The sequence below is a fragment of the Tripterygium wilfordii genome, chromosome 19 (genome assembly GCF_013401445.1).
Source record: "Tripterygium wilfordii isolate XIE 37 chromosome 19, ASM1340144v1, whole genome shotgun sequence".
NCBI classification, from domain to species: Eukaryota; Viridiplantae; Streptophyta; class Magnoliopsida; order Celastrales; family Celastraceae; genus Tripterygium; species Tripterygium wilfordii.
The window spans coordinates 14,618,729-14,642,551 of NC_052250.1; the positions used below are offsets into that span (position 1 = coordinate 14,618,729).

At 38.6% G+C, this 23,823-nt stretch overlaps 3 protein-coding genes across 3 annotated transcripts; 1 reads left to right on the forward strand and 2 right to left on the reverse strand.

Annotated features, from left to right (window-relative positions):
• The first annotated feature begins 370 nt into the window (after positions 1 to 370).
• LOC119986308 (molybdate-anion transporter) lies at positions 371 to 4,425 on the forward strand. The gene is made up of 8 exons (XM_038830887.1): positions 371 to 668; positions 1,228 to 1,372; positions 1,471 to 1,639; positions 2,333 to 2,603; positions 2,768 to 3,033; positions 3,145 to 3,360; positions 3,658 to 3,760; positions 4,034 to 4,425. The coding sequence occupies exons 1-8, from the start codon at positions 518 to 520 to the stop codon at positions 4,093 to 4,095; spliced, it is 1,383 nt and encodes a 460-aa protein (XP_038686815.1). The 5' UTR covers positions 371 to 517; the 3' UTR covers positions 4,096 to 4,425.
• A 1,439-nt stretch (positions 4,426 to 5,864) lies between these two features.
• Positions 5,865 to 17,660, reverse strand: LOC119985290 (MAG2-interacting protein 2). Its single transcript, XM_038829546.1, has 12 exons — positions 17,405 to 17,660; positions 17,284 to 17,329; positions 16,723 to 16,896; positions 16,040 to 16,241; positions 15,547 to 15,770; positions 14,216 to 15,212; positions 12,714 to 13,690; positions 12,081 to 12,169; positions 10,604 to 10,963; positions 9,215 to 10,457; positions 8,792 to 9,057; positions 5,865 to 8,673 (listed from the first exon to the last, which is right to left on the reverse strand). The coding sequence occupies exons 1-12, from the start codon at positions 17,504 to 17,506 to the stop codon at positions 6,079 to 6,081; spliced, it is 7,275 nt and encodes a 2,424-aa protein (XP_038685474.1). The 5' UTR covers positions 17,507 to 17,660; the 3' UTR covers positions 5,865 to 6,078.
• A 575-nt stretch (positions 17,661 to 18,235) lies between these two features.
• On the reverse strand, positions 18,236 to 21,895 carry LOC119985291 (oligopeptide transporter 9-like). Its single transcript, XM_038829547.1, has 6 exons — positions 21,413 to 21,895; positions 20,525 to 20,622; positions 19,861 to 20,430; positions 19,477 to 19,735; positions 19,171 to 19,353; positions 18,236 to 19,097 (listed from the first exon to the last, which is right to left on the reverse strand). The coding sequence occupies exons 1-6, from the start codon at positions 21,893 to 21,895 to the stop codon at positions 18,483 to 18,485; spliced, it is 2,208 nt and encodes a 735-aa protein (XP_038685475.1). The 3' UTR covers positions 18,236 to 18,482.
• Between the last annotated feature and the right edge of the window lie 1,928 nt (positions 21,896 to 23,823).

Sequence of the window (23,823 nt, forward strand, 5' to 3'; positions counted from 1 at the left end):
GCTTCATTTATTTCCGGATCTCTTATTTTTCTGTATTATGCGTGTTTTTCAAGACTAAATCCAAGTGTCAATTAAACCACCACCGACACCGGCTGATATTGCTACGTATAAAATTCTCAAGTTCTAGTGCGTACAGGCCAGCTCCTTGTGTTTTAATCCTTTGTATTTGTATACATAAATCTACCATAATAATAATTATTATGATCATGTAAATCTATCATAATTATTAGTTTTATTACGATATAATGCAAGTGATTTGTTAATTAAAATATTTTATTGTAAAAGAGGCAGTCGGCCACAGCGCTCAAAACCCAAGTCAAACGCAGATAACAACATGCATCAGAATGATATATTTGTTAAAATGGAATCGTAAATAGAGGATCCAAAGCTCTCTCTTCTTCACCATATAGGTATACTGGAGCTGCTCTTTCTTTCCATTACTAAGAAGGGCATGACACAATCACAATCTCACTGTAGAGACCACACAGCTTTTTAGCGCTCTCTCATTTTTCTCACGATGGAGATGTTCTTCTACTTGGTGTTCGGGGGGTTGGGGGCAGTGGTGGCCGCATTGGAGCTCAGCAAGAACAACAAGGATCGGATTACCACCTCTACGGCTTTCAATTCCTTCAAGAACAATTACCTTGTCGTTTACTGTCTAATGATGGGTAATTTCTACTTCTATATATGGAAGATCACGCTCGATCTATCTCATTCTCTATTTTAGATCTTACTATTTTACAAATTACAATGCATGTCTCCCTCCTTTCTTGCTTATTCATCTCATCTCTTTTTTCCTTCATTGTTTCTGAAGTCCAATACAAGCTAGAATTCTCTTACCGTGGGTTTAGATTGCACTTTATAAGCATCCCAAATATCAAATCTGGGTCACATGACTCGTTTTGGAAGTGAAAATAATAAAAAAAAAAGAATGATTCCTGCCTTTGTTGTTGTTTTTTTTCATTTGTTGTGATGTTTGCGGGATCTGGGTTATATGTTTATGTGGTTCATGCGTCGCGACTGTTTGGTACCAGAGAATACGGGAGACAAGAAAACTAATCAGCTTTATTGGTTTCTAATTATACTTGTTCCTCGAATTTAATTAGATTATGGAAATAGAATATGAGATCTTGCTGATACTGGACATGTTTGTTCCTGCACTCATTAGGGAAATATGAATGTGCTTGCAATTCTTTGTCTGACTCTGTACTTTTTTTGTGGCAATAGCTGGAGACTGGTTGCAGGGTCCTTATGTCTATTACCTTTACAGTACGTATGGCTATGGAAAAGGGGAGATTGGACAGCTTTTTATAGCTGGGTTTGGGTCTTCTATGTTGTTTGGGACTATTGTTGGTTCTCTTGCTGACAAACAGTAAGATTGTCCTCTAATATGTGTTCTTTTGCCCCCTTCCCTTGTTCCTCACTCTTCATGAATGGAATATATTTTATCCTTTTGTGTCTTAAATTCAGGGGCCGAAAGAGGGCTTGTGTGACATACTGCATTACTTATATACTGAGTTGCATCACGAAGCATTCTCCTCAGTATAAAATTTTGATGATAGGCCGTGTTTTGGGAGGTATCGCCACTTCTCTCCTGTTTTCAGCATTTGAATCATGGCTTGTTGCAGAACACAATAAGGTGAAGAATGATATCTCTGTCCTCACTCTTCAAGTCTTCATATGCATCACTCTTTGCTACTTGAGGAAAAAGAAAGAAAAATTTACTTGAAAAATGGAATAATCTTTTGGGTCCTATGTATTTGAATGTTGTATCAGCCAGTAGTATCTATGTTATTATATATTAGGGGAATTTAAATAGTCAGTGTTGAATTTGAATTACAGTATCTAAAATTTTAATTTTTTAAGTAATCACTTTCTACACGCTCTCCACAACTATATCTTTAGTCCTTGCAACTTGTTATAACTTTGGCCATTCTGGTTTTACACCTCAAGAGGCACGTTTTAGTTTTGCATCATTGTTCTGTTTGGCAAATAATTCCAGATATTTCTTTAGCATGACTTCTTAGAGGATTTTTTTTTCCCTTTTCATTTTGTGGATTGTAAAGAATTCAATGTCCAAAGTCCTAATGTTGGGCTATAACTGTAGAGCCAAGAATGTAAGTTTTGGTGTTTTTTTTTGTATCGAGTTCACGTTATTTTGGTTTGTTCCTTGCCATGATCATTTTTGTACTCCCCCATTTGTGTTGTTTGAAGTCTTAATCTGGTTCTCCTCTACAATGTTGCATTCAGTGCATTTTCTATCAGTTTTGTTAAAACCTGGTGAAAAGTTTTAAATCATCAACTGATGTTTGATTTCTCCCATCATTTGCAGAGGGGCTTTGACCAACAATGGCTATCACTAACTTTCTCGAAAGCAATATTTCTTGGCAACGGTCTTATTGCTATTGTGGCTGGATTACTTGGAAATTTGCTTGTCGACACAGTTGCTCTTGGTCCTGTGGCCCCCTTTGATGCTGCTGCATGCTTCCTTGCAATCGGTATGGCTATTATTTTATCATCATGGACAGAGAACTATGGTGACTCTTCAGAGAGCAAGGACTTGCTTACCCAGTTCAAGGGTGCTGCAGTGGCAATTGCTTCTGGTAAAAGATGCATTATGTATTTAAGCTGAATATTTATTTACTTAGGGCGAATTTTGGCAGAATGAGTGACTAGTTGCTATTACTATAAGTTGTCATCCTCATCGTCTACGTACTTTTCACTTTCTTTTGAATCCCTTCCTTAATTCATCATGCATGTCATTCAGATGAAAAAATTGCGTTGCTGGGTGCCATCCAGTCTTTGTTTGAAGGCTCAATGTATACCTTTGTATTCCTATGGACGCCTGCTTTGAGCCCAAATGACGAGGAAATTCCCCATGGTTTTATTTTTGCAACATTCATGTTGGCTTCCATGTTGGGAAGCTCTCTTGCATCTCGTTTGATGGCCCGCCCGTCCTCAAAAGCGGAGAGCTATATGCAGATTGTTTTTATGGTCTCTTCGGTGTCACTTCTCCTTCCCATTGTAACTAATGTATGTCGAGGGTTCCACCTTATCTTTTTTGTTTTTCATCTTTCTTTTCCGTTTCTTTTGTGATTTTGCTGTGTCCTGCTCTTATTCTTTAACTTCACTAATTTGTGCCAGTTCTTGGTGGCACCTACTAACGTGAAAGGTGGAAGCATCTCCTTTTCCGGCTGTATCCAGCTTCTTGGCTTTTGTACTTTTGAAGCTTGTGTAGGAATATTTTGGCCATCCATTATGAAGATGAGGTCCCAGTATATTCCCGAGGAGGCCAGAAGTACCATCATGAACTTCTTCCGCATCCCTCTGAATATATTTGTGTGCATTGTGCTTTACAATGTAAGTCCCTTGCTTAACGAATAGGCCTGTGATTTCTTTATTATACCAACGTTGGGAGCGGATCATTTATATGGCTTACCAATTTTGACAGTGTAACACCTTTAATTTATTTGAGCCTTGTCATGATTCATTATTGTAACATACAGATTGGTCAAAAGACTCAAAACTGACCTTGCTGGGATGTTTTGTTTAACCCACTCGAATCCCTTGAATCATTTTCGAGTGACCCAAAGCATAGCACCCAAAAGAAAACGAAAAAAGCTCTCTCCTTATCTTACTAGTTGCTTTCATGTGAAGGTTGATGCATTCCCTATCACCGTCATGTTTGGTATGTGCTCGATTTTCCTCTTTGTGGCATCTCTCTTGCAGAGGCGGCTCTTCGTCATTGCAGATAAGCCAAGTATGTTCCTTCTCACTCTTTGTATTTTATTGTTCTGTCAAGCTTTTATATAAATGGTGTACGCTTGGTTTGTTTCAAGCTTGTGGTGTTTGTATTAAATCAATTTGAAGATTTGAATCGAGATTTGAATCGTAACTGTAGTAACATTAGCTACTTGGTTTTTTTTATGGCCAATATCCTGGAAACCAAACTTCCTAGTATAAGTATATCATGAATGTCAAATTCCTGTCGTTATTTATCAATTCTAATAGTTGACATTTTCTAATGCTGCAGAGACACAAGAATGGACAGGAATAAAGGAGCATGATACTGAAGCAGATCCCCTAAACATATAATTCAAGTTGAGCTGACAGTCGAGGAAATATTGGCTGGTGGAAGGCAACCAACAAATTCATTCCGTCAACTATTACAGTTGCAATTTGATTTGATGATGTGCTAAGTTTGATATTTGAAACATACAAGTTAATAGAGGTGACAAATTGTTGGGAAAACAAAAGGGTCGCACAAGCTCTTAAAACAAAACTGTCTTTCAGTTATTCTTATATTTACACAAATACAATATGTTATGGTTGTAGGAAAGCATTCATCTGTTTCAGTAATTGTGATGTTATTTCTTTTGCAAGATGTGTTTATACTAGTAATCCATGAGTAGAATGTTTTCTGGACATCTATTATCCACTAGGAAGCACGGACACGGGACACTTCGACACGGCAATTTCAAAATTTGTAGGACACGGACACGGCAAGGTAGTGCAAATAAAAATGACATATACAAATATTTTTCTACTTTCACTTGATGTTTGAACCCTAACAAGTAATAACTATTTAAGGTAGTGCAACTCTTTTTCATTTGATTCAAATAGCAGCACTTTGAATTGTAAAAAAAGTGTTTTGAATAAAAATCATTTATGGGTTCTCTTTAAGATAACAAAAGCATGTAGTGGATTATAACTACTAACTCTGTATGATATTGAAATTAGTGTCTTAAAATTAAATCTAAGTATGTTAGTATAGTATAATTTCTATATACTTCTATTTGAGGGTGGTCTTGATAAGGAAGATTTCATACTTGTGATTCAAACCTTACAGACTCTGTGTAACTTGTATATTGTCTATTGCCGTGTCCGGGAAGTGTCCAAGCCGTGTCCATCTTCAAAAATATTAAGAAAAAACAGGACACAGCTTGGACACGTGTCGGAGGCGTGTCAGAGGAGTGTCGGTGTCCGACACAGACACGCCACCACTTTAGGAGTGTTTGTGCTTCCTAGGTTATCCATTAGCTTACCCTGTACGTGAAAGTTTCACATACTGGTCGAGTCATTTCAATGCAGAAAGGTCAGCATGAAGAATGTATTTAGATTGGAAGGTTTCTTCCAATCCACACCTCAATTAGATTGAATGTCTGACACAATATAGATTTACACTCATTCATTCATCTTTGAATCCTCATTGTTTCTATAACATGCTTATTGTCATCTCTCTCTCTCTCTCTCTCTATTTATATATATATATATATATATATATATGTATGTATGTATGTATGTATGTATCATTTGTTTCATGATACATTACTTTCCTCACAGGACTGTTAAGTTTTAAATTAAATTATGGCTTTCATTATGTTGGGATCTCTTGTCGATACTAAAGCACGATCTTGGAAATACCTCCTGCATTGTAGTAACTCAACTTAAACATTGACAAGTCCTGATTCATTCAGCCACATCGAATCCCAAATTCTCACAATTCCAATGGGTGTCTTATGTATTTTTAATTTTAGGGGAGTAAGAAGGATAAGGTTCTGAATATTGGGCCAGTGTGGGCCTTGTGGACCAATAAAAATCTAGAGATCCTTGGGCCGAAGCTCTCTCGAGCAACAACTGGGAGGCCCCGAACATTAAAATCCAGCCCAGGGTTTCAAAGCAAATGCATTCAAAACATGAAGAGTCAACTCTCATCATCAGTAAATTAGAAATATGGATTGATGAATGCCATGTGCTGCGACTAAACTGTGCATTAGGCAAGGGTATACTTTCTTTTCTTTTCTTTTCTTTTTCTATAACGCAGAAGTAGATGCATAATTATATTGCTAAACTGGCACAAAATGTTGGCGCAACTAGAAAAGCTTTGATTATATAGAGATGCACACAAGTTTAAAAATTTAAATCAGATGCGTTTTATAGATGGGTCAGGGTCACAGTTACTGACCCAGTAAAACTCCTATTTCCTCTCGGAAGAAAGGAATGTCATCTAAGTATACAAAGGTTTACCTTCTGTAATACATTTTGTACAAATCTTCAGCAGGCCAGCACTGAATTCTGTCACACTACAGTATCAGAAAACAATGACAAAGCAGATTGGATCAGATTCGGTAACTTGCCCCTCAATTTGGAAACTGTACCCTTTAATATTTCGCATAAACTCTTCACCTCAAGCCCAATGTCGCCCTCCTGAAGAACATGGAGCTGTCTTTTCAAGTACCCACAAAGACTTGCTTCTACAACATTAAGAAGACTAAGAGACTCATTTGTGTGCATGGTTTTTGAGACGAGAAATCCTGCTAAGATATGTTGATTGGCCTTCACAAGCTCTGCTATGAAGCAAGGGAAGACCAGTCTCGCAAATACGAATAATTCGTTGTCCTCAAGTTGGTTCCTTCCTCCCTGGGCGAGCCTTGATAAGTGGAGTTCCTGATACTTGCGAGAAAGATTGCCAACCAAATATGAGACATAGTAAAAAGTATTACTAAAATAAGACTTTGTGACAACAGATGAAGTGATTCCAGAAGATAACACAAGCATCAGGAGCTCATGATCACTTCCAATCATGTCAGAAACACCACCTTGTTTCAGCTTGTTTTCCACTTCATCCAAACACTGAAACTGCACTGATTCGTATGGGAGCAAAAGCACCATTTTTAGAGCCAGAAAGCAATCCTTTCCCAGTAAAATCTGACTTAAGGTCCTGGCCTCATCTTCATTGAGCAATACTCCATTAGACCTCAAAAAGGAATGGTCAATCAATTTTAATACGTCTCTGAACTGGGATACCGCGATAAGTTTCCTGAAGATCTCCGCCCAACATGTGTGTAAAGGATGAACTGAGAAACAGTTCTCCTCCTCTTTCTCAAGAGGTTCTGCTTCCTGGAAGGTTTCCCATCCTTCGTCCCAGTCATCATTGCTCCAGTTGTTTCCTGCATCAGATGATTCTGCAGAATTTATCTCCTCTTTCCCAATCACAAAGAGCCCTTCCCACTCTTCCAATATTGCAACCAAAACATCATAGTGAATATTGGCACTGGAAGCACTACACAACTTCAAGAAGCAGGCAATTGCTGTCTCAACATTTAAGAGATCATTCGGGGTAATCTCCATGCTTGGTGAGATGGCTGCCACAAGCTGAGACGACTTAAGGGCAACCAGAGTACTTGTAAACCTGCTAGAAGAATCTATATGATCTGGTAAACCCTGGTTGGAAGTTGTCTTGTGTTTTTGACTTGTACAAAGCAGTTCATCCCATTCGTCCCATGGTACAACATTTTGTGTTATCTCTGCTGAGAAACCTTTGACAGTTCTACCTGAGATGAATTGCATAAGCTCTAAGATGTAAACTCGAATGTGACTCGGTAGCTGAGGATCATCCGAGACTGTGGCCAATTTATCCCAAACTACATGCCTGACCCGCTTTAAAACTGCTATTTCACCTTCCAACTTACTCAGAGATGATAACAGATTGTACAAGTTCTGATTTTCGTTTGAACCATGAACCAACTCTTGTAAAATTGGTTCCAACATACACAGATAGAGACAGGGAAGATCCTGGATCTCAGTATCAGTTGTTGTACAGCTTGATGCTGATTCAGAAAAGACTTCAGATATGGCCACAAACTTACAACCAGTAAATACCATGGCTCTGCAGAAAATTAAAGTTTCAGTAGCAAAATCACCAATTAAACCCTGATTGACATAGCCAATAATGGAGCCCCAGCCCTGACTAGGTGCGATGATGTCCTCCATGACCAGCCTCATTAAAACCTTTAGGCAACTCATCAAGGATTGTGGTCTGAAACAGAGATTTTCAGCTTTATCAGTGGATGTAAATTCCTGCATTCCTTCTGTCAATCTGATCCAAAAGTTCAAAAGGATGATTAGGCAATCCTGCCATGTTGAGTTATCTGGTATATTCCCATAGACACCATGTAAAGGTATGATGACCTTGAAATACTGCTTCATAATTTCCAAAGCATCCAAAGGAGCCAAGAGTTTAATATAACTTTTGCATAAATCGTAGGTTTCCTCAGCTTGAGTAATTACATCCACGAAATTCTCAGGATCTCCAACTCTCGACTCTTTCTCGGCTCTGGTTACTAAAGTTGTTAACAAACTGAAAATGTAGTGTTTATATACATCCTGCCATAAGATGAGACCCTCTGTCACTGGATCAGGATAGATGCTGACCAGATTTTGTACCATTTCAGCCAGAGGTTCCAAGCTAAATTTATCAAGGTGCGTGTAGACTTCACTCTCAAAGTTTTGCAAATTCAAACCATCCAACCCAGCAATATTTTTAAAGTTCAGGTTCTTTATGAAAAGAACCTTCCTGCATTCTTGCTCGATAATCTTGTAGTAATGAGCCAATTCAAGAGTTGGTATGTGCACTGGACCTTGGTGTATCATTGGTAACTGCTCCTCAGCTCTCTCCAACTGCAAGTAGCACTCTGACAGGAGGCCATATATACAAGCAAGGCGCTGCTTGTTGCACCCATCAATTGCAGGGTATACAACCAAGGAAACAGTTTTAATTGTTTCAGCAGCATGACCAATTATTTCTCCTCTGACTTTGGAAATTTCATCCATGATATCATCATCCGTCCAAGCTCCAGAAACAAATACAGAACTCAAGTATTGTAATACAATCTGCAGAACAAAGAAAAATATGCATAACCAATAATTCCTGAACTTGCATTCTAATGTATTGTCTTCCATAAATATTTTCGTAGATAAATGCCAGTATCCAAGCACAGCAACCACATACCTCAATACGATTCAAGCCATAGGTATCAACTAAGTTCAACACATCCTTCAAAATGAGCTTCTTTTCCAACTTTATTGATTCAAGCAAGGAGAAAACAACATTTCTAATGTAGCTAGAGTCACCAGACAAAAAGCGTGTTGCTTCAACGCCAGGAATTATTCGCTCCAGCATTCTTGAATGATCTGCTATACGTTTTTTTTCTTCTAATTTCAGCTTCCATTCCCTCCAAAATGAGGACTGTGTTTCATCAATTTTGTTTATGTCGTCTGGAGAAAAAAACAAGTCAAGAAAAGAAGGGGAAAAAAAAAAACCCGTCATATCATTAGGTTAATAAATAAAACCAAAGCATTACAAGGTCAGCAACCCAAGATAATTCACGGAGTCTAAATTCTAGAAATCAATTATGAAGTTGAAGCCAATCACCAGTATTAAGTGATGCATGCTTCTCTCTGAATTTCCTCAATAACAGTTCCCTCCTCTGAGCAGGATCCTCACATTCCAATCCAGAGTTATGCAATGAACTATATGTCATTCCCACATTCATAATACTGCAAATCTCCTTGTAATTATCCCTCATTTTCAGCTGTTCCTCAATTACTTCCACTCCGTTGAAGGCATCAACAAGATTCAACAGGAAAGAGCAGCCAATAACATCTTCATCTTCAGTGACCGGCGGTTCTATTACAGATTTTGCTAAAGAGGCAATCAGACTGTCGGTGGGAGAAAAACCATTCCTTGCCAACCAGGAAAGTATAGTCACCATGGATTGTGTTCTTATGCTTACATTATGACTACCTCGAAAAACTCCAGAAATCAATTTCTTCTTACCATATTCTGCTTTTGTACTCAATTCAAGTAACCCTGGGAGTTGTAAAGCAACAAAAGACAATATTTTCTCATTTTGTCTCAAAAGGGACTCCCAGTTTGTTCCCCCATCTACAGTTGATTCCTTAACAACTCCTGAAAGAATATTTTTGATCTTATTGAAGTAAACTTCTTGATCATCACTATTGACTTCCTCCACCAGCTCAGAGCAATCTTTTAGGTCAACCATATCTTGAATACTATAGACTGGATGTGAGATGACTGAGGAACCATGAACTGAAAAATTAGGAGAATTTGTCCCATTCAACACCATCAAAGCTTCACACTGACCTTGCATGTCTAAATCCTTCCACGCATGGAGAAGCTCACCGATTGATTCCTCATCACAATGGCTCAAGGCAAAACCAAGTAGCTGCTTTCGGGAGCTTATATTCATGTTTTCCAGCGCTGGACCCCTTGCTATTGCCGCACATAAGTCCCAAATGAGACCATGCCCTTTTTTCGCCAATATAAGGCAGAGGTCAAATGCCAATTGTAGATCCCCCGCAACAGCAGCCTCTCTAGCGATAGCTTCCTGAACAGTTGATATATCACCCGACGAGTTCATCCCAAGAAGTTTAGCAACCTCAATAAGTTCATCTGTGAGTAGATAAGCTCCAGCTTGACAAGTGATTGCCATTTTGATGATTTCCATTGGATCTTTTATTTGCCTAAATTGCATGGGTAGAAGAGTTACTCCAAGATTTGGAAGCTTAACAGTTAGTGCATCGATAATATCAGCCTCAGCTTTAACATTTCTGCTACTAGGGAGAATGTTCAGACATTCCTTAGCTTTCCATATCTGAAACCAGTCAGACAATGCAATAAATAATTTTAAATTGAAATATTGGCCACATGAGTAAATGATATTTAATCATTTTACAGCAAAATAAGGCAACTGAACTGGTACATATTTCTGAAAAAGAGAAGAAAATTCCAAATACTTACTTCTGCGGAAGCAAGACTCGAAGCTGAGAAGAAATACTCCCTCGCAGCTTGAATAACAAGATTTTCAGCTTTCTCTGGTGCTAAGGCAACTGAACTTGTACCCTTCAGATAATTTCTCGCAAGCGAAAACTTTCCAGCTTTCAATAGTCCTCTACAGAATTCCATCAACATATACTCTAGGTCCAACAAAGGAAATGCCTTCTCCTGCAAGCAATGCATATCACGCCACATACTTGCCCAATCATTATCTAATCGGCCAGGCTGCCGTCGACTAAATTTCGAGAGCATGAGGCGAAGGATCTGTTTTACACCTTTTCCGTCTGCATGAGCTTCAAGGAAAAAACTCATTGGCTTTGGAACCTGACCACAAACAAGAACCATCACAACCAGACTTATTCAAACACACCACCGGAAAAATATAGAAATTCCAACTACAATCAAGAGTCTTATGGCTTCACTAACTGCCAACTGCATTTAACTCAGATTACATTTTCTGGATACTAAAGGACTTCCTAAGAGTCATTAGGATTTATTTAGCTGCCAGTTTAGATTCATTAGACATCTTTGGCTCGGTGGCTCCCATTGAATTTATTTCATCTTATCATTTTTTTTCCCTTCCCCCTTGAACCCTTTTCCCAGAGGGTTGTCTCCAAGTCCACATGCTTCCATGCCTTATACTTCTTCTGCCATTCTTTTATAGCACATTTTCATAATGTTGGGAGAGATTTTCTCAGGAAGCGGTGTTGACAGGACCAAAATGCACTTCACTGCTTGGTGAAAGATGCATCAGGTCAATCAAGAAATTCTTCAGATTACAAGAACCCAAAGCACATCAGTAAAGCAGTTTATATGTGACCAAATGACATGTGAAGTTGCCTTTCTTCTTTTGATCGAACAATCACAATATTTTGGGAGTCAGGGATCATTCTCATGACACTGATCCCCTTAATTGATGAAAAAAAGAAAATGTGTAGAGCATGCCCATAAAAGTTCTTTGTGCTTTTCCTTTTATTTTTTAAATTAAAAGAAACGATTAACAGAAAAAAGAGGCTCTAGATGGTAATGGATAATGAAAGAGAATCCACTTAATGGATTCAAACTGATTTTTTCTTATAACAAATAAAGCAGCTGACCTAAAACAGTTTGAGACCTTGGCTTTGATAATTTTGATTAATAGTGAGGATAGATAATAAGATTTCATTTCAAATAACTTAGCAGTTTCGTATTCCTGCATAAGAGCAGGCGAACATCCATGATCCAAATGGCCAGGTAATAGCTAATATATTATACTTACAGACCAAGAGCAGGTTAAGATACAGTAACTATATAACTTTTGGGGGCATAAACAAACTTAGCACCTTGCACATACTTCTGAGCTGGGATTCACCTTTAAAAAAGATCAATAACACTCACCAATTCATAACAATAATGACATACCAATATTCATAAGCACTAGCCATAGAAGAACAAGGCAAACCTGGTAAAATGCCAAAATTCTTCCAGCTTCAACATGTGCTTCTGCTTGTTTAATTCTTTTTAACAAGTCTTCATCATGTATCTCAGTATCTGTGAAGTTCAAAATATTAAATGTCACAATATATCCTCCAGCCATAAAAAAGACCTTATCAAACATAAATTTTAGATTACTCATCTCAAGATAACAATAAAAAGAACAAAAAGAGTATGTGGGTATCTTGTATTCAAAAAGGGGAAGAAAAACAAACTAGATACCGATATCAATATATAGTAGCATTTCTGCTAAAATCTACACTAGATTACATTGTCTAGATTACATTGTCTCAGTTTGCATCTGCTGTAAGTTACCCGGAGAGGAGGGTGATGAGGAGCAAGCCACTGAACCATGGGTGCTCTTCATTCAGTCGGAATATTAAATGCAACAATATCAACATTTCTTAAAAAAAAACACTTCATAGAGTAGGCCATTTTAACGATAAAAATATTGAAGACGACAGAATACATGATATTCATGAAGCAGTTCACTCCAAAACTTGTTTAAAAAAAATGAGTCCATTGTCAACTATCCAGATACAAAATCTGATAAAACCTCATGTGGCATGCTGATAATAAACTATATGATAAATAAGTTTACCTTGCTTCTGCGGAAGTTTTGACAATATGCTAGCCATGGTACTCCACCTATCTGTGGCTGTGCACAAATATATGCACTGAATAGCACAATCTATAGCTTGAACCTCATCCCTAAAAAAGCCATTACTGGGAAACTCCTTGCACCCTTCCTCAAAGACAGTTAAGCATATATCTAATTTGTTCTCTACAGCAATCTCCTTCAGCCATCTAACCAGAAATGATTCATCCTTAGGATCCACTGAAAACTGGACATCTGTTACCTGATCTTGAGTGACTGAGGTCAAATCATGAAGCCTATTTTGCATAAATGGAATTGCCTTATCATGCAACCTTCCAACCACATTTTCTTCCGTGACTCCTCTAAGTGTGACTCTGAATTTTTCATAGTCAGATAATTGTTCCCATGTGGCAAGAGTCATATTCAAGCATAATTCACCATCACTCTCATCAGAATAAATAAGTTGGTGCAAGTATGAGACATCCGCGTGAAACCTTTGGAGCTCAGAGATACCTTTAAGACAACCAAAGTCAACCAAGCATAGGCAGTTATCTAGTTGGCCACTGTAGGAATCAATATCTCTAGATCTACTCTTGTACCATGCCGAAAGCTCAATAATTGATGGCCAAGAAGTTTCCGTGCTCTGCTTGACAATGGGTTCAGTTTTGACCCGTAAACCAATCTCAAGGTTTTCGGGTAATTTATTGATAAATGTGACCATTTTGTCACATTCAACCCAATCTTCTTTCCTAATGGCGGTGCTTGTTGGAGAAGACCTCCCAGGAAGAAGCTGTCCATATGTCTGTACAGGGACCGTCTCTGGAATAGCAGCTAATATTTGCAACATGGAAGGAGTCAATGAATAGGGATGACGTTTGAAAAACAGGTTTAATGCCCCAATTTTTCCACTCTCAGCCAGTTCCAGAGCAGCTTCACTAATAGGCATGTCACGAAATTTGCTATATCCCTGCACAGAAAACCTGCACAGAACTCAGTCAGCTCCAATAGCGTAAAGCTGCCATGCGAATATCATAACATGGATACTCGACATATGATTTAAAAGAATTAAGGTAACTTTCTTCAGAAAAATGCAGAAGATAAAGCAAAGTCAATGGATTTCTACACTCTTCTCAGGGAAACTAAAAAATTAAACTCACCTTACACGTTGAAACTGCGGGCATAAGTCATCAAACATTTTGATTGACACAAAGACAATCACATTTTATAAAAGTGAAGATAAACAAGAATAAGGTCAACAAGATTATTTATACCCATCAGCAGTGCGTTCAAAAAAGGCACTTGTATTGATGAAAGATCCATATTGTTCCTATCATACAATTACAAGTTCAAAACATTTGAAATCATCAAGGTAGAGAACTTGTCCACTATAGTGCATACACACACAAGCAGAAAAGAGAGTGCCCAGGCCAAGCAACTATCAGGGTCAAACATTATTTGAAAAGTAGACATTTTAAAAACCATCAATGCAATCAACTCCGCCATACCTGCCCATGTTTATCCCAAGATATGTCTCTAGCCTATCTCCGAATTGCAATAATTGAAGTCTAGCCAGGCGGAAATCCCAAAGTTGGGGACTTTCATGATCTCCCGACTCAGAGAAACCATACTGATTAGTAAGACGCAAACCATATGCAAGTAGAGTCTTCAGAGCATCTTCAGTTGGGCCAACTCTATTTATGCATTCCGATAGCACGAAAGCTTGATCCTGAATATTTGACAGAAAAATATTTATCTCATCTACTCCTTGCCCAGAATGCAACCATTGTGACTTTAGAACCTCATCTCTATCCAATGAATGATGATCAGCAAAGTCCAAGGCAGCCTGATATTGTCTATCACTGATTAAGATATTATACATTTCAAGAACAGACCTCTGCGAAAATGATATCAAGCACCAGCACAACCGAGAAATATCAAATTGATCAAATCTGTCTTCAGCAATCTCCTCTGAACACTGTAAATCGGTAATTTTTTTATCACAATTAAATTTATTGCAACCCTCTTGAGGCAAAATACTCTCTAAAATAAATAGGTGTCCTTGAAACTGGTAAACTCTTTCTAAAACAGGCATGGAATACACAGGATCATCTTCTTGAAGTTTCACGCCGCAAAGAATGTCAAACATGGTAACAATACCACTGCGTTTTGCAAGAACAACAATACGGTCAGACCACCAAGTGAAATCCACAATATCACTCGAAATTTCTGACAACCCATTCGATGATTTATTGAATGCTTGTGAGTCTAATCTCTCTCCAAAAGCAAAGCTTGACAGCGACCAACTCTCTTTATCCAGCCTAAAGAGATGCAAGCAACCTCCCATATCTAAAGTGGCAACGAATTTGCCTAGTGGAGAGATTAGCACCTTTGGGCATGCCACCTGATCCTTTGTTGCGGAACACAAACCTTCAAATTCTATAAGCGACAATGGTTTGATTTCTAACCGCTGAGATATACGCCACATAGAAAGATAAGATGATCCTGGAAAAAATAAATAATTAATGAATGCAGAGCTTAAATGATAACATCACTACGTAGAACAATGCATCAAAAATCTTATATTCTACATTTATCGAGAGCAAGTGTAGATATAGAACAGCATGTGAACATATTTGAACAATTGAAGACTTTTACATCAGAACAACAAACACAGAACATGAATTTCCAGTGCTCATGCTTTGCTATTGGACAGAGTAAGTAGGTTTTAATATTTCAAGAGTCAGTTTGCCAAATTAAGAATAGTCTGCGTCTATAAGATCCAAAGTTTTTGCAAAGACACCATAACAAATAAAAGATATAAAATATGAGACCACACCTGAATTCCTACTAGAAGCTACTGACATATTGGCAGCACTACCAACAAAAACGAGCAAAGAAAGCTGTGGATAAAAATCGAAGCATAATATATTCAGAGGAAACTGATGCTTTATTGTTGAGCTTCTCATCGACGATTGCATGGAAGAAATAGAGGCATCCATCTGATGACTGATCTCAATTTGATGAAGTATTCCATCTGATGTGAGAATGATAAAGCTACACCTGAAAACAATTCCCTCTAATAAATCATATGCCACATTTTAGAACTTCAATACCATAAATAAACTATTTTATCACTAGTATCTTTATGCACAAGGCATGAAACAGGACCCGGAGGAAATGGATATATCTAAATGCCTGGGTTTCTGATCATAAATTCAGTACATTTGAAGAAACTGCTCCTTTTGAATATTCTTATGTGTGTGGCACTACCAGGGAAAAAAGAAGAAGCAAAACACTCTATAAAGTACTCAAATAGAGAGAGCACTTACAAGCAAGATCTCTTTAGATCATCAAAGTAATGTGCAATTAGTCCAACAATAGCTGAAGATGCTTTTAGCTGCCTCCTTGTGATTCTTGTTATCTCTTCACCATTTGCCTTGATGAAACAGAGTGTATCAGTGTCATCAGCAATGCCAAGAACATCATGAGATTCTGACCAAGCCCCGTGAATAAATGTACCAAGGTCGCTAGCTAGCACAAGACAAATATTTGGAACCAATTTTTTAGAGGAAATGAATAAAGAATCAAACACTTTACAGAACTGCAGGGATGAAACCTTTCCCTTAATTGTAATGGTGACATCATGAAAGCTGAAACTACAAAAATCCCTTCAACATACACAATCCTAGGCTTTTACATCCCCGAGAAAGGGCATTGGAGCAGCATATTGAACCATGAGATCACTAAAATTTCTTGTATGTCTTCAATATGAAGTATTGGCGATGTATTTCATATATATGAGATATAAACCGCAACATTACAACTATATGAGATATGTGCAACTCTATCAAGTTCACTCAATCTGCTATGAACAAAAAAGTTTGCCCTTCTGTATCTACAGTCCAAATTATCATAGACGAGGTCATGTCCTAAACTTTGGAAAAAAAAAAGGCTCTGTATATAATTCCAATATGCAGGACAGCCGTTTCATTAAGGAGCAAGTTAATCTTACCGATGAAAATGCCACAAGGTTCCCTATAGTCATCTTCCTTCTGCAAGATCGTAATCTGATTTCCAGCTGCCACAGCCACATGTTCACCCCTTGGGGAGATAACCAAGGACACCCGTCTCTTCAACTTTCTTGGATGCCAGTAACTGCTCCATTTCTCTTTAAGTTGACTTACACCTTCAAGGTATCAAGGAATTAAGAGTTTAAAGGACAAAGAAAAAAGTACCCATATACTAATGTCTCACAACCTCAGTATGTGAAAGAACATATTGTTGCATTGCGCATACTCAACAAAATGTGGAGATTCAACCTCAGCTAAGAGGCTCATATGCACCACAAAAATAAACTAATAATAGTGGAAGAATTACACAGATATCAACAAGAGAAGACGTTGATGTAATTGACTTCCTCTACCATTACTACGAGGACATTACCGGAACCAACAATTAAACAAAAACACATCTAAAAACAAATAACTAAAAAAAATATCCGATCACGGACTACAATTTCTCCAGTTCATACTGCACGATCAAGCATTAAAACCCAACTATAAAATTAACGTACCTCGAACAGAAAGAAGCGAAAATAACCCGTCTTTCCCTTCACTTTTCTGAATTCAGAAGAAAACTACGTCAACTTTAAACGATTATTAAGAATCAGATAAACAGAAAACAAGAGTCGAGACCTGTGAGCCCTGTCGAGGAGGGTAATTGGAAGTGTAAGGCCTGGAGGAGTGTCGACGGGTCTCGTATAGAACCTCTAGTACGGTCTTCTCCTCGTCCTCCATTGCCGAAACAAAATTGCATCACTTGTCTTTCCACAGATCTCACTCTTCGATAATCTCTCAGAAAGAGTTTAGTTAGGGAACAGACGCTACCACGGAATGAAAGCGGCGTTCGTCGAGTTCGGGTCTGGATCCCGGTCCAGGCAGGCTGTAAGGCCGTAGGTCCCAGGCTTGTTTGTGCAGTTTATAACTGTAGGCCCATATGATAATGTTAACATGTTTAGTCCGGTCCAATAGTGTAGCCAAAAGGCCCAAAACAAACTGGCCGTTGGCAGCCATGAATAATTTCTTCCTTTTTTTCCTTCGGCAAGAAGAACACAAACAAACAGCAAAAACACAAACTGCCTGCAAAAAGCATCGCGGAGGCTTGAAACTTATCAACACAGAGAATCTAAAAGAAAAAGGGTAATGCCTGGCTGGCACACTTAGTCATTTCATGGACTGGGATAGAGGATGCCTGTAACTGTAAGCAGCAGCAGCCAGTTAAAAGGTTCCTTGGAGAAGTAGACATGGCGTGATATTGATCTGGCTCATCTCACCTTATCTTTATAGCAACCTCATAGAGACACACAGTGACGAGCCGAATCAATATCACTCTTGTGTGCTTCTTCTTTATTTCTTTAGCTTCTGCATTTCTTCATTACTATTATCGACTGGTTCACCAACAGGTATGCCTTTTCTCTCTATAAATGTTTCTTTCTTGAGTTCATCGTTAGAAGTAAAGGCCTTGGCTTTAACAAGATCTCTATTTATTTTCAACAATTCTATGAACAATTACAGCTACATGTTTGTTTTTTAAGGGGAAGGAAAAGGGGCATCTTATATATGGTATTAGAGTTTTACTTACATTCGTACCAAATCCCATCCATCAAATCTCCCTTCATAGAGTATCTTACCACTAAAATAGACAATGATCATCATATGAAATAACCCATAACCAATATTTACAAGAAATGAAACATCCAAACTGGGAAATCGATCAGACTACTGGGCAGCCATCCTTTACAACTCCTTTAGCTGTAGGACAAGCAGCCAAGGGGCATCCATCGAGGTTGTTGCCCCACCAGTCAAGGCCTATGCCCTTTGTTCCAAGAGTCAGAAATATCAAAATAGTCATGAAGGCAGTCCCCGCATCAAGACCACCCGAGAGCACATAATTGTAGCGTTTCCACCATTCTTGTCGGTACCTGAAAAAAATGAAACCAAAAAGAAACCCCATAATGAGCCAAGCGATGAAGTTCACAGCCGTAGCAGGGGGCATCATTGAAGTTGAGCCTAACAGGACAGGCATGTGGATATAGGCAATCCACTTCTTGTCCGGGAATGCTTTGTGTGCTAGCCATACTAGCAAGGGAGCTATTGCACCTCCAAGAAAGAACCAATTCACGTTCCCATATTCACCGAGATCTCCAAAGATTCTACGTGGCCCAACAAGCCCCCATATGACAGAGGCATCAAAGAAAACACGATCCATAGGGCAAGTCCAGGGACTGTCTGCTGGCAGTAAATCTGTATCACAAAGATTGGCAATGTCTTCCATTAGCCACCATGCAGTTACCTGGTATACCAGAACTGCCAGAACCGTCCCTACCACCTGAAAAGTCACCTGGTTTAGATTTTCATGTCGAGATTTTTGTATGTGAGAGAAAAATATAGACAGAACTGACCTGTGCCATAAACATTGCTCTGGGTGGTATCTTCATGTAGTGGCCAAGCTTAAAGTCCATCAGGAAGGTTAGAGCTTGTGCCATGCTTATGTATCCATAAACTTTGAAGCACATATTAGCAACGGGACGCTCAGGGTACATATACCCAATAATGTACTCTGTAATAATGTTCAAACCTGGTTGCTGTTCATCCAGAAGAGAGACATAACTCAATAACACAACTCCCGAGAATCTAACAAAATACTCGAAAGAGAATGCAAATTACTTTGATTAAGCTTTCAAATTAAGAATTTTGTATCTTCTCACCTGATTTGTAGTGGCAGAGATAATACCAATTGGAAGGGTGAAGAATAAGGCAAGGCCACAAGCCAGTAAGACACCCCACCAAGGCAATTGAAGCGACTCATTGTAATACTCACAAGCAAAGAGTATGACAGCAATATTCACTACAAGGATGCCCACAAACCACCAGGTCGGCACCGTCTTATACTTCTTCATAAGCCTTGTGTGTATATCTATTTTCTTATTTCCTCCAAAGGCCTTCCTGGTTTGACTCCATAACTCACTGCAGGAGATGGATCAAAGGAAAACATCACAAAAAGGTTTTTTACACAACTATTCTATTTTCCCTTATCATTATTCTTTTTTGGAAATTATTCGAGCACAAAGTAACAAAATGCGGTAGCTTACCTTCCATTAAAGAGGAAGACATGGACAACTGTAGCGGACAATGTGGCAAAACCAAGACCATAGGTCATAGCAAAGAAGGTGCTGAGATGCAGAGGCCCAGACTTTGCATAAGCATTCCTATCAAGATGAAACTTGGAATCTATGATGCTCAAGATGTCATACTTTTCGCCATTCCAAGCAAAAAGTCTGCTTGAGAAAATAGGGAAGGTCTTTGCCTTGTAAACATCAAGCCAGTACATGATGGGTGTCATCACATACATTATTAGGAAAAATCCAACAGCAACATTGGCAGTGGCAAACCAAGGGCTAGCAAGCGGACTCCCAAGGTACGATGAAATTGTAGACCAGTCAAGTGCGAAGGAACCAAGACCAAGACCTTGCATGCCTGAACCCAATTGCTGGACCAGAACAGACTTGGGAGCAAGCCAACATACCCAAGAGAAAGAAGTTAACATGGCAAATAGATAGCCAGGGAAGACATAGTAAGCAAAGCTGGAGGCTAAGACGATAAGGAAGAACTGCATACGAGTACTTCCCCCTTTTGGTCTTTTATCTTTGTCATGTAAAGCCCTGCAGTGGTTACAAAGACTCCATTTTAGAGAACAAACGAAGGTCTCCCACAGCACTTTGCCAATAAAAATACACCTAAAGAAGACAGAAATACCTGAACAATGAGACCTGAACCAGAATATAAGGCCACCACATCTCCCCTGGCTCAACGAGGTACTTCCGGAAAATCCCTGCCCAACCAAACCCTAACACCTGCATTTTTTATAGAACCCAATCATATATCTAAAAGCCAGAACAAGACCAGCATTTCTGATTCAACAGAATTTAGATAATCAAACTGCTATTCAAAGCAATAGACAGCTCTGTTTTCTCCATTGGTGACATAAATTATGTGACTAAATATTCAACAAGATAATGCATTTCGCAATCCCCAACCTTTTTTTCTTCAAGCAAATGCATAAGGTAAATTCAAATTTAGTTAGATATTTTTTTATTGGCAAATAGTTGTCCAAATCAAAGTAGGGTACCCAAAATTTTCTGAAATGCACAATAAGAAATCAAGTGCAGTAAGTTTTGAACTTTCCAACTAAGAAACGGCACAATTAACTCCTGTATTTGATCCTAAATGTATTGCTTTGCCATTATATGTGTTATTTAAGAATTGGAAATCAATGAATTTCAAGTAGTGAAATTCGTCTCATCGTCGTCCGAGCCTTTATCCCAAAAGTTTGGGGCCGGCTACATAATCTATGAGAAAATCCTGAGAAAATCCCGGAAATCCACTAGGTGTGTCAAGTAGTGAAAGTATGCTTCAAGATAATGTTAAGCATAAAACTATGTTCAATTCAGGAGACAACTCAAGTTTCTGTGTTTTTCTTCCGCAATCCCTTGAACTTGTAACTCCAAAAGAACTAATTCCCCCAAACTTATCATTAAACATGTGATCATAACTTCAGTTTATGAGAACTCAAAACATAAATTAATAGCAAAAGTCAATACGATTCTGGCCAAAACAAAATAGAAGAAAACAGGGGAAACAAACCTGAGTAGTAATCATAACAAGGAACGCAGGGAAAAAAGTGAGCTTCCTCTTATACAAGAGCTTTACAGCAGTCAAAATATGAGTGGCATAGACGGTTCCAGCACCGGAGTTGGCAAAGATAGTTATTAAAACATGTTCCTTAACATTAAAAGGACCAGGATTCATTGAAAATTGCCAGCGTGTACCCTGAAGGAATACTCGTTTAGGTAACAGCCTTGCCATCAAGTGTCCGAGTGGCACGACAGCAATCTGAGCAGAAATGGCAGAAACAGTCAATGGCTGAGTTCTGTACCAGAAGAATTGGTTGACAAAGGAGAGTATGACACATGAAGAAAGACCCAGAACCCACATTCTGAAGGTAACGCAAGGCAACGTGGGATCGTCAGTTTTGGGAACTGTCAAGTCCACTTGCTTCACTAGCGAGGTGTCCTCCTCAACCTCCACCTCCACCTCCATTGCCCGAACCTCAGATATCTCAGCCATTGACTATGCAAAGCCTTAATTTCTCAATACCACACAATCCAGTAAAACACCACCAAACGTGGAAGCAATTTTATTCAGAGAAGCATATAGGTGAAATGAGACTGGTATAAAAAGAAAAGAGAAGGGGAGATGTATTTTAGATCATGCATATAAAAAGAGAGATGCAATAGAGACGTAGTGTATGGAGAATGAATCTCTGGATTTAAGGAAATTAAGGGAAGAATTTGCGGTTGGTTAGGATTCTAAAGGTCAGTTAGGATGCTAAAGTTGGCAGAATTCCATAACTGAGAAAAGATCGGATCTTTGAGTACGTTTTTTCTTTTTATTTTTAAAAGAAAAAAAAAAGAAGCTTTTGAGGATTTCTTGAGACTACGAACTGCAGCAGCACAAATTGGAGGTTGGAACTGCTTTTAATTAATGAGCTTGCCAATGGGAGCACCTTTACCGACAAGAGAAGAAGCCAGAAAAAGAGGGTGGCAGCATGTGAAAATTTTATGTTTTTCTAAGTTGAGGTCTCCTGGCAGCATGTGATACAGATAAATTCCAGTCTTTCCACAAGTATCATGGCATGCAGTATGCGTACGTTCTGGGTCGCTACTTAACAGTGCTATAAGATAAGATATAATTCATGGTTCAAGATCATTTGCCCTTCTGATTTTCTAAATATATCAAAGTAACCAGAAACCATGGAGTATATTTTTGGTTGACAAAAAAGTCCCAAATCTAATCGGGTGGGGTGGAATTTTGGAAGAGGGGACAAGGGACCTATCAACCTCAACCCTGACTAATCAAGGCATAAAAAAGACAGATTATTATTTTCTTTAGTTGCTGTACATGAAAATGTTTTCTTATGGAGTAATCAAATTGTATCTACCACCACCATTACTGATTATTGCTAGAATCATTCACTCTCACAGTCAAAGGTAGACTAGACTAAAAAAAAAAAACCCAAAGTCCACCAACAATTAAAAAAGAGTGTCCCATCCCACCCATAAACCCATTACAAGAGGCGTGTCCATCTTTTTGGAAGATTTTTATCCAAACTCCCTCCCGGACTTGGCGATCTCGCCTTCTCTGTGACAAAAGTCTCCTCCAACGATTGTCAAATCACTTTGCGGCAATAATAATAAATTAATAATACCGACAAATTTGACCAAAGAGACAGTTACGTCGTTGTCTCCAGCATATGCAGCCTAGTGAGCCACGCCCAAGGCCCAGAGGGAGGACTGAAGGCCGCATGCCCATACCAAGAATTTTTCCTTCGTCCAATTGGCGTATGAATTCTCAACCGCCACAAAATCCCAAAAATTCTTTTTCTACTGCCAGTATTTAATAGTTAGTAGAAACTAGAAAAGCAAAGGTTTCAAACAACGCAGGAGAGATAAAACCACATCTCTCTCTCTCACTCACTCAAATTACATATAAATCACAAGACTATTCATGGTTATGGCCATCCCACAATCCTTCAACAACAAAACCTACAAAATACCCTACAAACACCACTTGTGAACCGCAAGTTCATAATGTATCACAATTCCATAGCTTCAGAGGCAATCGAAAAAACCACCAATATCTTTTCACAAAAAAAAAAAAATTTCCAGCAACAGTTATCCAACCAAAGCAGTTCTGGTGAGTATGTCTTGATGCCACAACTATCAAAATGAGATTTCGAAAGAAAATACCAAAGATGAAACAAACATGCAGTCAAATTTGTGCACTTCGCACATCTCAAACTAGGCGCCTATTAAGAATTAAGACTATCAATCCATAAAAACAAGAAACACAGCAGTCTCAGAAACTCAGTCAATCAACACAGTGGGAAAATGGTCCAGTCTTTAAAATAGAGAGCTTATCCTAGTCAAAACACACATAAATAAAAGAAAATTATTGGTCAAAACACACCTAAGTTATGACTTGATGAACTGCGG

Coding starts and splice junctions, on each gene's coding strand:
- LOC119986308 (XM_038830887.1), top strand. CDS start 518: ATGGAGATGTTCTTCTACTTGGTGTTCGGGGGGTTGGGGGCAGTGGTG. Junction 1,640..2,332: donor TTGTTGCAGAACACAATAAG/GTGAAGAATGAT, acceptor CATCATTTGCAG/AGGGGCTTTGACCAACAATG. Junction 3,761..4,033: donor CGTCATTGCAGATAAGCCAA/GTATGTTCCTTC, acceptor CTAATGCTGCAG/AGACACAAGAATGGACAGGA.
- LOC119985290 (XM_038829546.1), bottom strand. CDS start 17,506: ATGGAGGACGAGGAGAAGACCGTACTAGAGGTTCTATACGAGACCCGT. Junction 15,771..16,039: donor GATCTAAAGAGATCTTGCTT/GTAAGTGCTCTC, acceptor AATTGTTTTCAG/GTGTAGCTTTATCATTCTCA. Junction 9,058..9,214: donor GCATGCATCACTTAATACTG/GTGATTGGCTTC, acceptor TTTTTTCTCCAG/ACGACATAAACAAAATTGAT.
- LOC119985291 (XM_038829547.1), bottom strand. CDS start 21,895: ATGGCTGAGATATCTGAGGTTCGGGCAATGGAGGTGGAGGTGGAGGTT. Junction 20,431..20,524: donor GTTCAGGTCTCATTGTTCAG/GTATTTCTGTCT, acceptor TAACCACTGCAG/GGCTTTACATGACAAAGATA. Junction 19,098..19,170: donor GAGCAATGTTTATGGCACAG/GTCAGTTCTGTC, acceptor GTGACTTTTCAG/GTGGTAGGGACGGTTCTGGC.